General features: G+C 39.1%; 1 protein-coding gene across 3 annotated transcripts in view; it reads right to left on the reverse strand.

Annotated features, from left to right (window-relative positions):
- Positions 1-14,755, reverse strand: part of PTGER3 (prostaglandin E receptor 3) — a 109,063-nt gene that overhangs the window by 20,963 nt on the left and 73,345 nt on the right. The window contains exons 3-4 of one of the 3 annotated variants that reach the window (XM_036347331.1): positions 8,277-8,368; positions 841-5,439 (exon numbers count right to left, since the gene is read on the reverse strand). In XM_036347331.1, coding sequence (XP_036203224.1) covers positions 5,433-5,439; positions 8,277-8,368 — 99 coding nt within the window. In that variant the 3' untranslated portion in view covers positions 841-5,432. Of the gene's footprint in view, positions 1-840; positions 5,440-6,758; positions 7,259-8,276; positions 8,369-14,755 lie in introns of those variants that run through there. The other 2 variants (XM_036347330.1, XM_036347329.1) reach the window with 2 other exon arrangements.

The raw sequence follows: 14,755 nt of genomic DNA on the forward strand, positions 1-14,755 counted from the left end.
TCTTTAACTTTGCAAGCTCTTGCATGTAGGTTATGCTCTAGGAAGTTTTATTTCAAAATCACCTTCTCATATTTTGGCAGACATAGTCTTACTGGCACCTGCAGAGGAAATCCCATTGGTTCAGCAGCTGGCTGATAATAATGCAAGTTAACCCTTTAAAGGATAGTTGGAGATTTGCAAAGAACTGGTCGTAAAACTGCTTGGGGCTCTTATACCATGTGCTGCTTTGGCATACGCATAATTCCTGTCTCTCAGATCCAAATTCCAACCACTTATAATTGAGGCGTTCTGTAAATGACTTTTTTGGGGATCATATTTTACCTCAGGGAATTTATAGTGGTTTTAAAATAATAGCATCATACATATCATCTTTATCCTTTGCAGCAAATCTATAAGGTAGGCTTCACTCTCTTTTATAAATAAGGACACGGAAGCTAAGTGAGATTAAATATAGAAATTTTCAAGGTCACTCTCAGTAGCTGTGACATTCTTTCTCAGTTTTGTCTGCTACATACACCTGTGGGTGGAAGGTTGAAATTCAGCTCCCATGCCAAGATAAGAAATGACATCATTGACTAAAAGACACATTCTTTTATACACAGGAATATATTTATCTCTTTTATTTTTTTTTCTAAGAGCAATCATCCCATAATCAACAAATATTTACAGTTGTTTTCTTCAAGGAGTCTAAGAAGACTCTCTTATATGCTCAAATTTAAAGGCTGACCAAAATGGCACAACATCAAAGAGGAGAAATAGATAGAAAACCAACTCTTGACCCTTACGTATAGTGTATCTGCCAAGTCGTCTTACACATCACTCACGGAGACTGCAGTCAGGTCACTTGCACTTTCCATCAAGTTTTTATTGAGCATTTTCTATGTGCTTAGCACTGTGCTGGACTCTACAGGTACAAGATATACACAAAGCATGGGTCCTGCCCACAAGGAGCTTACAATATGGTTAAGTATTAAAAAACAATGGTGACAAAGCTCTTCAAATACACATTGTACAAATCATTTTTATATAAAAAAGCATTTCAGAAAATAAAAACAAAAGAAAGCCTTAGGACAAAAATGAAATGAAAAACACTTTTATTCATGGGATGAGCCTAGAGATAATTTGAATTAACAAAAAAATTCAGTAAAAAGCCTGAATTAATGGAAAATATGAGCACAATGTTTTAAACAGAGCAATTAAACATTTTAGTATTCATAGTACCTCAAAGTATATCAACCAAGGTATATTTTTTACAGATCTTTAAGGTACCTCGATAATTAAAATCATCTTAATAGCAGATCCCTTTGGAATGTGCTTCCAACTACTGAGGGTGTTGATAAATTTTGTTCCCTTAAGTAGTATATATGGTTCCTTATAACCTGGATTTCATCATTTATTTAATTTTTAAAAGTTATTCTTTTAACCAGTAAAACTGTGGATACATTCAACTTCGTCTAAATTTTTATATATTTCACAGACCAAAGTCCACTTATTAACTAGACACATAATACATATCCTATATAATAAAGAGCTAATATGCTAATTAGACCAGATGGCAGAACAACCTTCTGGAATGACCTTCCAGAACAACCAGTGGGCGAGGAGCGAGACTACGGGGCCTTGAGGCAGCCGGGGCCATGAGGCAGCCGGGGCCATGAGGCCAGGGTTGTCCCACCCTCTGCAGGGCAATTAATGGGGGAGGGGGTGCTCCGCAATTGATTGCCCCGCAGAGAGTGGTGGCAGCCGGGACTGTGAGGGCCAAGCCCCTTGCAGGAATTTCGTGCATTGGGCCTATAGTCCTAATATATGAAAAGCAAGGGGCCATCAGGACCAAAACAACCAGACAGATGACTGAACAGCAGGCTGCGTGGGGAGACCAGGCTGGCGGTGGGGGGCAGTTGGGGGCGACCAGGTCAGCAGGGGGGTAGTGGGGGTTGCCAGGTCGGCTGGAGGGTCAGAAGGAGCGACCAGGCTGGTTGGGGGGAGCAGTTGGGAGCAACCAGGCTGGCGGGGGGGTAGTTGGGGGTGACCAGGCTGGCAGGGGGGGGCACTGGGCCGCTAGTTTACATATAAAAGATAATAACTAATTTTCTCTTCCTTCTTTGAGAGAATTTGGACAAATATAGCTTCTGATGGAAGCTCAATCTTCTAACCCTAACTTTTACCGTTTTTGTTAGTTAGTTGTTTGTTTGATCTCTCTCTGGGTCTAAGATCTTGGCATGGCTTGGCATGCCTCTTCATATTACTCTGGAAAAACCTCTCTTGGGAGCAGCACAGCTGGGATTTGTTTGTTTTGTTTCACACTGGGTTGCAGTGGTGCTGAATTAAAGCACTGATTCTGAAATAAGTTGGAGGTAGGAGTAGGCAGGAGTTCATTTCTTCCAAGGTAGAAGTCATAGGTCAAAATTACACCTATATATTATATGTAGTCAAGAGCCAGGTCTGTACAGTCCACTTATAAAGCATCTTAATACTGCATATTTGTTTTACATATGGATCCCATAGAGCTTTACAGTAATTACTAGAACTACAATAAAATTTAGATCAAGCACCATTTCTCACAGGTAATTTTTTAAAGAGTTCTGAAGAAATTAATTTCATTTTGAGGTTTAATTCTATCCTCACTATAATGTATTATATAGTTATGAGGATCTGTGTTTACTGAAGACAATAAAGAAAAAAAAGATGAGAGCATTTGTTAAAAATAAGTAATTGTGTTACTGAATCATGATTCAGAATATTTGATGTTATAGAGCTTATTATTTTGGGTGAATTAGTATGAAATGGATATTTTTCTGTGGATTAAGAAGTATTGAAACTATTTTATACTGACATATGCTGTCTCTATGTCAGGTTTCAAACTTATTGGACAAAGATCATTCCTAATTCAGAAATATCTTTACCAAATAGTCACTCTCTTTCAAATGTTTCCAATCATTTTGTTACTTGATTACTTTCACATATAGAGCTTCAATAAACATTATTATATCAATCTGCCTGTGGTTATTCTGCCTGGATGTAGCATTCTTAAATCAAGAAAGTTTAATATGGAAATGCCCAAGTTGGAAACATGGAAACAAAGGGCTTTATATCACATTTGATGAAATTTTCAATGGCTGATCTTGTACATACGTTGTTCCTTTTTTTGAGAATTTACCAAATAAATAGCATCTTTCTTGGTGTCAAGTACTGCACTAGTGCTAAGAGAGCTATAAAGAAATTCTGAGAAAAGGGTCCTGACCATCACTAAATACAATTTTGCCACAGGAAAAAGACATACATAGTGAAAATATTTACGGAATACACAATACTCTTCAAAATGAGCACTATATGACTTCAGAGTCGTGGATAGCGGTAAGAGGAGAACAAAGATACTCAAATTATTCAAGGCTGAAGGACAAGGTGAGATTTGAACAAGTGAGAGATGAGTAGGTTTTGCATGGGCAAAAATAATCATGAGGTATTATAAACAAGAATAAGAGCCAGGGATCTGAAGTTTATTCTGTTCATGACATTTAAACCCACACAGTAAAGAAGCCAGTTTATAGTTGAAATTGAGAACTCATATCATATAGTTGGAGATAAGTCTGGATAAAGAATTAATCACAGTTAGCACTTACAGAGTACCTTTTGTGTTGCACTCACTTTACATACATTATCACAGTAATCTCACAGGTATTATTAGCTTTGGTTTATAGATTGAGTCACTGAGACTGCATGAGGTTAATTAACTTTCTCAAGGTCACAGAGCTAGTGAATGGAACAGCTAGACTTAAATCCAAGTTTGATTCCAAAAACCCATGCTTATATTACTACATCACATTGTCTTATAAATGGAATATCATTGTAGCAAATCTCACATCTTGCTGAGCTATTGGGACAACCTGGAATCAAAATACTTGAACTTGGATTTGATTTCGTATATTAGTCATGCAACATTGGACAAGCCCTCTGTAAACTTTACCCTCTTTTGTAAAAATAAAATAATAAATAGATGACAGCTAGACAGCCACAAAGATAAATGATGGACAGATAGATGTAACAGAAGCATGAGCATTCTTATTATTGGATAATTCCACTTGATCAATAAAATGTGTTGAGTTAAATCTGAATCAAGGGATTGTGTACAGCATCTGATTTGTGATAGTTATATAAAGCCATTTCAAATACAGGTTTGAATGAAAATAATTGCAGTTTATAACTAATTTACAGCTGGTTCAACTATTTAAGAGAAATGACTCAACTATTTTTGGCTTAATTTAGTTGGCAGAAATGACGATGGAGTCATAGTATAGGCTCCCATGACTCCTGATACTATATTATCATCTCTTCCCCAAATGTTCTTGTAGGTGACAGCATGGCCCTTACTTAGCACAGTTCCTAAAGAAGAGACACAATAAATTAAATTAAAGAGAAGAGGAAAGGAAAGGAGGAAGAGAGGAGAGGGAAGACAAGAGATAAAAAGACTGGTTGAACATATAGGAAGGCAAGATCATATTATATGATGCAAAGTATATTTTAAAATTCTATAATTCAGACAAAATGGGTTTCTCCCTTTCATAAAAAGTCACAAATTTTGATATGTGATAACTGTGTTACTTATTAATATTGCCCCTTTTATGCTACCAGAGAATAAATTTTAAGAAATCCTGAATTAATAGTAGTGAACTGAAGGCTGTGCTTGGATGTCTATTGCTTTTACTCAATGGTTAATCATCTAGCCTCATTATTGTTTTCTATGACACTTCAAGAGAGCCCTTCATCATGCCTTTTAGTCTTCAAAGACAGAGAAATGAGAATTAAATTGATTCCAGAGTCACTAAGTGGCAGATAACCAGAATGTTGACGTAGGGACTTTGAGTTCCAAGCTTAACCCAGAAGGACATAACTCCAAAACATTAATCACACATTTTGCATAAATAACTTTTGTCATAGTATAGTCCTGCCTTCAATTAACAACTTTTCTGTCTCATTTAATTTATGTCCTACTAATTGAATTTTGCCCTCAATATGTTGATTTTACATTGTCAAAAGTGTATACTGATTTTTCAAACTCATATTGTAAAATCAAAACAACCACAAAATGTAAAGGTGTTTACATGGGTCGAAATTCAGGTAAAGGTTTGAAATTGGGGACAAACTCCTGGAAGATGTTTTTTTCTTTTTTTTTCACTTTTTCACCAATCATCATCTATGTAATCCTGCCCAATTTCTTAAATACATATTCAAAATCCAGCTCAAGAAGTCAATTTAACGTTGTGAGGCAGGAATAAGCCTATTCTCAGTGGGTATTACTGACAAGAAAAAAAATTAAAGTAAAAAAAGATGAAAATTAAGAAACAATCCAAATCAAAATATAAAATTCTCAGGTGGGAAGAAAAACACAAATTCGGGGAAGCAGGAATTGTAAGAAAAAGTCCATCTTTGTTCTTTCATGATCTGTTAGAATAGAGAGAGAAAGATGTAATAAGCATAAACAGGGTTTATTTATTTATTTATTTATTTACGTATTTATTTACTTATTTATTTATTTTTATGGTGTGAGGCAGGGGTGGGGAGCCTTTTTTCTTTGAGGGCCATTGAGATATTTATAACATCATTCATGGGCCATACAAAATTATCAACTTAAAAGTTAGCCTGCTATGTTTGATCAAACATTTAATTAACTCACCCCTAATGCAGGGCCAGACCAAATGTTTTCATAGGTTTTTATATGGCCCACAGGCCAGATGTCCCCCACCCCTAGGAGGAGTAAGATAGAAGTAAGCAATATAAATGTCTTAGACATTAAAACATTCTGGTTTGAAGTAATTACATGTGTGCTTTTGAAATAAAAGCTATTTAAATAACTCTGGATTTTGAACCACTTAAGCCTCTGGATTATTTAATTATGCTAAGTATATGCTTTTTCTGAGTAATTTTTCTGGTTTCCAAGTAATCCAGAAGAATAGTTAAGTCATGAAGCTATATCAATTATAGACACATCGAACCGTCAAATAATCTTACCATACAAATAACCCTAACCAGGATATAACTATACCCTAAAAATGTATAAGGAGGAATGCAAATTGAAATAGACATGATCTGCAATTTTTGTCCTTTCAAACCAACAAAGTAGTGTGTGTGTGTGTGTGTGTGTGTGTGTGTGTGTGTGTGTGTGTGTGTTTTAAGATATACAGAGCTGGTTAAGGTAAAGCAAAGCAGAAACTCTCATTCATTGCTGAAGAAATTTTAAATCTCTAGAATTCTTTTAGAAAGAAGTCAGACTATATGCATCTTTAAAGAATATTAACCAAAGGACTTATATGCAAACATATAGGCCCAATGAACACAGACAACAGGGCGGTGAGGGCCTGAGTGGGGGGGATGGGGGGTAATGTGGGGATGAGGACACATATGTAATAACTTAATCAATAAAGAAATTAAAAAATAAAGAATATTATAATTTTGCATATTATTTATTCTTTAAAGTAAACTTATGGTAAAAAACAACAGCAACCAAATATATTTTTAAAAACCTCTGCATTTTAATTTTGGGTTATGATGGTCTATTCAACATGGTGCCAATTTGAACACAGGTTATGGTTAAGTAAGCTATAGTATATCCTTTTAATAGACTATTAATGAATATTAAAATTACTTTAATGTAATTTGTAAATAATCTAGGGAATGTTTATTTTATGTTAAATGAAATATAATAGGATGCAATAATGCATATGTAATATTTTCATAAATATGTAAAACAAAATCAAGAAAAGTGCAGAGGAAAAATAAGAGAAAAATATACTAAAATGATGGTGGAGTTTTCTTGAATAGTGGAAGTAAAGTTTAATAAGCTGCCTTTTTTTCCTAATGTCCTTTATTTTCCAAAGTTTCTGTAGATAGCCTCGCTTATTTTTTTATGATGAGGGGAAAGTATATTAAGATTTACTCTAAAAAATAAAAAATGAAATTAGAGTACATTTATCGATAAAGAGATGGGAGTTGGATATTTCCATTCTTTTTTGAAAATATATATTTTTATTCATTTCAGAGAGGAAAGGAGAAGGAGAGAGAGAGATAGAAACATCAATGATGAGAGCGCATCATTGGTTGATTGCCTCTTGCATGCCCCATGCTGGGAATCGAGGTTCAACCCAGTCATATGCCCTGATGGGGAATCGAACCATAACCTCATAGGTCAATGCTCAGTCACTGAGTCACACCAACCAGGCTGGATGTCTCCCTTCTATTCCCTTCATTTTTTTTCCAGGGGAATCTGTGTGTAGAGTAAAACGGGGCTAGGTTATGTGTATCATATGTACATATTTAGGGAAAGGATATAGGACAATAAAGGTGAGTTGAGAAAAATGTTATTGGCCTTCTGACTTATAAGCTATGTTTCAGGATCAATTAGCTTATTCTTATCTTTCAGGCATTGTTACATACTATATCTCTATTGAAAAAGACACTTAAATCTTCTGAAGAACAAAAGTGATTGTCTTTCAATTACCCCAACTGTGAGAGAACTAATGGCCATAGAAACTGAGCGACTTGAATGTCCACATCCATAACAACTTATACTGAGTAGAGGAGTTATGGTACCCAGCCTTAGACAGGAAATGAATAAAATGAACATGCTAACTTTTCATTAAAATGAAGACTTCAACTTATGCAAAAAGTCACGTATGGAACTTTTCACATTATCTCATTAAAACAAAAACAATCCCACAATGCCAGAAGGCTATTCATGCAATTAATCCTACAGGTAACAACAGAAATATTGAAAAGAGGTGTTTGAGGGAGGAAAGTCAAGTGCTCAGAATTTAAAATGAGCAACTGTGCATCCTATTAGGTATTATGTTCTGTTTTCTGGAGGGTTTATTGAATTACATGCTTTATACAAGACAGATCTAATCAGAAGGGCAAGCAAGAGTGTACTAACCATATGGGGAATTCACTGAGTCCTGCTCTAATTAAAACTGGGGTAGCTTAGACTTAAAATACTCTCCAAAACTATTTTTACTATGAAACATCAGTGACATGCAGGCTCTTTTGGGGCATGAAAATTGGTCAGTCACATGATCAGACTGGATCCAGTTTCAGAAAGTTCTCAGTTGAAGGAAATCTAAGTGAATAACAACAGCTCCTCTAAGGAATCTGGTCCTCCTTCATCAGAGAAGTGTGCTTAACTTCCGTTTTATTCTTAGAGCTACTCTCCTTTCTAACACAAACTCGGGTCAGAGCAAGGAGGTGGGGGCGTCTGTGCTGTAAATCCAGGCGGTTTCTGATCTCACCTTTCCAAATGGTCACTCCACATCGATGTTGAGGAGCCCTGGTGAGGTAAGGAGCTGGAGCTGGACGCATACTTGTTTTTGTGGTTCCTGATCTGTAAACAGACAGAGATGTCAGTGGACAGAATTCTTTTTTTTTTTTAAATATATTTTTATTGATTTTTTTACAGAGAGGAAGGGAGAGGGATAGAGAGTTAGAAACATCGATCAGCTGCCACCTGCACGCTCCCTACTGGGGATGTGCCCACAACCAAGGTACATGCCCTTGACTGGGATCAAACCTGGGACCCTTGAGTCCGCAGGCCAATGCTCTATCCACTGAGCCAAACCGGTTAGAGCAGTGAGGCCACAACATTAGTAACAAAGAAACAGAATTTCCGGAGGATGAGGCCAGAAATCAGGATTTTAAAAAGATTCCCAGGTGATTCTAATGTGCAGCCAAGGTTGAGAACCACTGCTGTAGAGCAAGCAAACTTTCGGCACTCAGGCTGCATGAGGCCCACAACGAATATTTTTGCAGCCCAGCCAATACAACGGCATGTAAGAAACGTTTTAATAAAATTTCATAACTTAATTTTTACAATGTCCTGTTATACATAATTATTAATAATGAACTACAATGTTTGCTAATGACTGATTACTATGACCGTGTTACATTCATTTCCTTTAGGCGCCCTACGCGCAGGCGCACCATTTCTCTCCACTAATACTAGCAGCGAATATTTCAGCAGCCGACTGCCACGTCATTAGTCTTGGGTTGTTTGGTGTGCGCAACAGGAAATATTTCACTTTCGGAGAACAAGAAAAATAGGTTTATTTGTATTATGCTTATTTGTTCAGTTATTCAGTGTCTGGTAAGTTAATGTTCAAGGACAAATATTAATTTTTATTAAAAGGTTCTATTATTTTATGTTAACGATTACTCATTTATTTCAGTCCTTTGTATTCAGCATGTCTCTATCGAAATAAACCTACGTTTCTATGAAAATTGAAGCTTTTGTTGTTTTGAACTTGACTTTTGGACCGAATTATTTTCCTGTGGCAATAGTGGGAAAAGGATTGAAATATGAGTGGTCACACTACTGCATCTGAACACAGCCCAGTTGTTTGGCCTATGGCCATGGCTTGGTGGCTGCTAGGCTGTCTGTGGTTTGGCTGAGAATGTCTGATGCCTGTGTTCCTAAAGCCACTCTGCCCCGTCTGGTGACCACTGTGCTGGTTTAGCTGTGAGGTTTCTTCCAGGATGACCCAGGTGCAACACAGATTGTAGCTACTCATTAGCAGAGTTCCTTCGGCTCGCCCCACATCAGCTAATTTCTCCCCATCTACTGAACAGCTGAGGGGTGTAGCGGTCTATTCCGAATTTCAAAGCCAAATTTGTAACATATTAGATAGGCTTGCTGGATTCCTGAGGAATACAGAGAAAACTATTCAATAAGTACTTACCTCCTAACACCTCGAATTACCGGTGCCCTTATTACAGATCATCCTGCCCCCACAGCTATCCCTTCCCTCACCTGCCTTTCTGTTAGTTGGCTCCATTCCATCCACCTTCAAATAGTCACACGCCTCCTTATCTTGGGAAGTGAAATACACAGAAACACCTGTGCTTGACTGCTTTATTCTTCCCCTTCCCGAAAGTGTGGCCCAATTCCTCGCCTTCCTTTACTACCAGCTTCTCTACGTGACACATCTGCTCTTCCTGTTTCCTCTCCCCTCAACTCCCTCCTAAATAATAATCCAAATTATAAAGTACTTTCTTTTTTCCAGGCACTGTTCTAAATATTTAACAAATAGTAATTTCTTTTATTCTTTCAGGTTGGTACTATGTTCATCTCCTCTGGACAGATGGGAAAACTGAGGCACGGAGAGGTTGAGTGACTTGGCCAGGGCGATCCACTGGTACGTAGCAGAGCTTGGATTCAAATGCAGGCAGTCTGGTTGAGAATGTGTGCCAACAACACTTGACACTTCCGCACTGTCCCCACCTCCTTGCAACTGGATTTTGTCCCCATGACAGTAAAACTAGGCTCTTGGAAATGTTAGGTATTTACTGTTGGCTCTGATACTGCAATACTGAGGCTAGATTTACCTGCAATGCATGTGAAGATCTAATATTTGCAAGATTGTCCCTCTCTTGTTGTACAAGATAACAAAACTTCATTAATCTGGAATGAACAAATCATTCTGATGAGGGCTGAACTAAAATTTATACTTTTATGATCTATGTTCTATGAAAAAGGGGTTACTTGGTCAAGGTAATAAGTAAACCATATGAATCAGCAGAGGCACAATTTGACTTACCCCAGGGGGGATAGGAATACTTTTAGAATGTTTAAATGCAAATTTAGGTTTCTGATGCCAAAAGAGTTTTGCCTGCTCCAGACAATAACATATATTCTGCACTTCTTGATTCCTGCCTTGAAGCAATGTGCAATCTAGAGGGGAAACTATTGAGATAATAAGAAAATGGCAGAAAATGGCATGTAATCATGCTCTGGAGCATAAATGGTGACTTTTTGCCATCGTCTAATTTGTTGGAATTTGCAAAGCATGTCCCGAGAGCTGGAGAGTTCTCAGGCACCGTGCCAGCTGTCACCAAGAGGGGGGTGAGCCCTGCAAGAGTAAAAAAAACTGCACCTTTTCAAGCTGAAAGGTGCCTTAGAGATCATGCAATCCGCTCATTTATGGAGGAGGCTATGAGGGCAAGGCTATTTTTTATAGTCCCAAAGCTAGTTTGCAGCAAATTCTTGTCTGGAATTTTGCTTCCTTATATTTTTCCTTATTTGTGTTCCATCACGAGCCCCAATAGTTAAGCTGTAGACTTGATCCACTTGTAATCACCCCTAGATTAATACAGTTATTCAGCAAACATTTATTGAGAGAGAGAGACAGAGAGAGACAGAGAGGGGGATAAGTGAGCAGAGTGAAAAAAGGAAACTATGTGAATGTGACCTGGCAGTTAAACCAGTCAGTGCATGAACTCCATGGGGACAGAGATTTTGAGCTGTTCTTATTCACAATGCATTGCACCCTTATTGACCAGACCAGGCCAGCCACAATGCAGCATAATTACTACTTCATATTTTAAGGAACAGTTTCCTTGTGTTTTTACCTAGAGTGTCTGTAAGTGGGTGGATATTATTCCCATTTCATAGGTAAAAAACATTAAAACTCGGAGGAGTTAATGATTTGCTCATCTAGACCTAGAATCAAGACTAGGAATTAGGCCTTTGCCTCCTAATTCATTACCTAACTGTAAAAATATTGCTTTCTTACTAAACAATCAATTAGCTTATTATTCTGTATAAGGGATAAAGATAGACATGTAACCTTCAGCAAACTCTAAAGAAATGCATTTGGCTGGTGTCATTTCTGCCCCGGGTCCTGCTATCTCACACTAACTACAAGCACTTCTTATGCTTCAGAACATGTCTTCCCTTCTTTGCTTTCTTCTTAGAGAACGAAGAGTGGTAGCGAGTGCCTCTTCTAATGAGGGTCTTGGTGGCTCTCCATGAGACTCTGAGCCGTTACAACAATAAAGGCTCTAATGTCTTACAACCTTTACTCAGTAGACCATCATCTTTTACAGCATTATTGTCCAAAATGATTGCACTGTAACCAGACTGTGTGGCCTGCCATACTTCTATTTAAATCCTTGTCTTTGTAAGGCATCCTACCTTTCCCCCCTTCTAAAACATTAAAATATATTCCAAAGAGAACAAACCTTAAATATGGTTAACACTGGTTTCCTCACAATAGGACAGATTGTAGAAACCCTAAGAATTTAGAGAAAGGGGAAATAAAGTGATTAGGGAAGGTGGGGGGGATGAGGTTTCAGAAAGAGGTACAGGGTGTGAAGAGAACTGGTAGGGAGGAGGGTGAAGCTTGAGCAAAGACCGAGGCCTGAACAAGCAAGAGTCAGAGAGAGAAACAGAGAGCAAAGATGGAGGCCTGAACGGAGACTGGGTAGAGCTGGGCATCAACTGGGGCGGCAGAACTATGACCACACTCAGAGGAGTCTAAGATGTTGACACAACTTGGGGGGATTACAAACTAAGGATTAGTAGCCAAGACCCTGATGCAGGAGGAAGGGTCCAATATTAAAAATGCCTTCTGGGAAGGGCATCCCAGACCCCACCGACAGCAGTAGCTGCTCCAGGCTCTGGCTCCCATGGAACACTGTCTGCACCTCCACTGCAACTCTCACCATTCCTGGCACCTCTGCTCTCATGAGTGGCCCCCAGGAGATTCTGAGAAGCTTGAATATCAACATTAATATGTAAGTCATCCCACGAATTGTCTTTATTTCATCCTACAAAGTAATGGGGTGGGGGGATGTTTTCCCTTCAAAATTCTGAACATTTTATAAATGAAATAACAGTTTCTCAATACCCTAAAAGTCTCGCTAGTCTTTTGTGGGGAATATACAGAGGCAGGGGTATTTTGACTGTAAAATGCTTCTCTGTAAGAAAGTCTATAACAGTTTCTGCCATGGCATTTGGTAACATGTTTAGATATTATACTTTCCAATAGCCAACTAGTCATTTTTGCACTGCTAATAAATGTTTAATTTCTTCTCCAAATAGTTACCTTTTATTGGCAGGGCACTTACAATATTTTTCATTTGAGTATCCTCTATAATAAAACCCTAATATGCAAATTGACCCAACAGTGGAATGATCGGTTGCTATGATGCTAACTGACCACCAGGAGGCAGAAGCTCAATGCAGGATCTGCCCCCTGGTGGTCAGTGCGCTCCCACAAGGGGAGTGCCACTCAGCCAGAAGCCTGGCTCACAGCTGGTGAGTGCAGCGGCAGTGACAGGAGCCTCTCCTGCCTCCGCTGCAGGCGGGTGGTAAGGAGTGAGGGATTCCGGACTGCAAGAGCCCAGGACTGTGAGAGAGATGTCTGACTGCTGGCTTAGGCCAGTGGGGTCCTGGACTGGGAGAGGGCGCAGGCCGGGCTGAGGGACACCCCCCCCTCCCCCCAGTGCACGAATTTCGTGCACTGGGCTTCTAGTTTATTTCAAAATCCCTGTTTCAACTTATCACCAAATACAAGTGTTTCTTGTTTTCGTATGTATCCGATGAATCGCTTCATCCCTAATCATCTGCACCTTTCTTAGTTCCTCCTTTAGCATCCACTCCCAGAATCACTGCAACTGCCATTAGGCCCCTCAGTGACTCTCTGCCTCTAGTTTCTGCTATAACCCATTCCCCATAAAAATCCCCTTTGAGCCACATGGCCTAGTAAACAGTGGGATCTACAACATACCCCTGGAAGAATGCTGGTTCCACTAGTTATTAGCTCTGTGGCCTTGAGCAAATTACTTGAACTTTCTAGGCCTCAGTTTCCTCCTCAGTTAAGGAGAAAATGAGGACAATGGTAGTAACTATCCAATAAAGCTGTTGATGGGATTAAAAGGATTATAATATAGAAAATTCTTAGACTAGAGACTGACACAGTGACATAGAGTAAGCTCTTGGGAAGTATTAGTTATTGCTATTTCAGCTACATTGGACATTGTCATTTGCTGGGGTACAACCCCAGCGGGTCCAGGGGTCCCCAAAGGTGTAGACGGAGTCGGCGAAGAAGGAAGGACACGGAGACAGAGTTCAGTTGATCAGCAGCCTAGCCAGGATCTCCAGCCAGGATCTCCAGCCAAGTTCTGGTCTGGATCTCCAGAGAGGTTCTGGTTAGGATCTCCAGCCAGGTTCTGTGTCCATGTTCTCTGGCTAGGTTCTCCAGGTTCTCCAGCCAGGTTCTGTAGCCATGTTCCCTCGCTAGGTTCTGAGGCCAGTTTCTGTCCAGGAACTTTTGCCATGTTCTCTCCAACGAAGTTCTTCTGTCTCTAGAGAACGTTCTGTGTAGGTTCTGTGCCTAGGTTCCATCTCTCTTGGTTCTGTATTCTAAGTTCTGTCTCTCCTCGTTCTGTCTTCTTACATCTGTATTTATACCAGTTGATTCAATCCTATCAATCTCTATTCCAAAGGTTAGGGCGTTTCTTATCTCCATTCCAGGGAGTAAAGATTATGTAGCTTAAGCATGATTGTTCGTAGTTAAAGTGATTAATTACCCACCTGGCACTAGTTAAGAGGTTTTATTCCCTCCCTAACTTCAGGGGAAAATCCCTACCTGGGGAAACAACCTTTCTCAGAGACCTTGGTTAAAACACATAGTGCCAAGAAGGTGAGCAAACATATTAAGAACAGTATGCCATATATGCCAGGTCCCTTGAAACAGCAAGCATGGACCGGCTCCCGGCAGTCATTCATTATGCCAGGCTCACCTATTCCCCTAACTCAACCCCTGCTAAAGGGGCATCCACAGGCCACCATATTTTGTACAGGATACTGTACATCGCAGATGTACCCAATTGGACAAAGTGTGTAAACTTAAGCCATAGGCTAGCCACTGACATATGACCTGCCAGCAAAGGAACGGTGAACTGACAAGTCAGAGAATTCCTCTCTTGAAAA

This window comes from Myotis myotis, unplaced genomic scaffold, assembly GCF_014108235.1.
Source record: "Myotis myotis isolate mMyoMyo1 unplaced genomic scaffold, mMyoMyo1.p scaffold_m19_p_2, whole genome shotgun sequence".
Classification (NCBI taxonomy): domain Eukaryota; kingdom Metazoa; phylum Chordata; class Mammalia; order Chiroptera; family Vespertilionidae; genus Myotis; species Myotis myotis.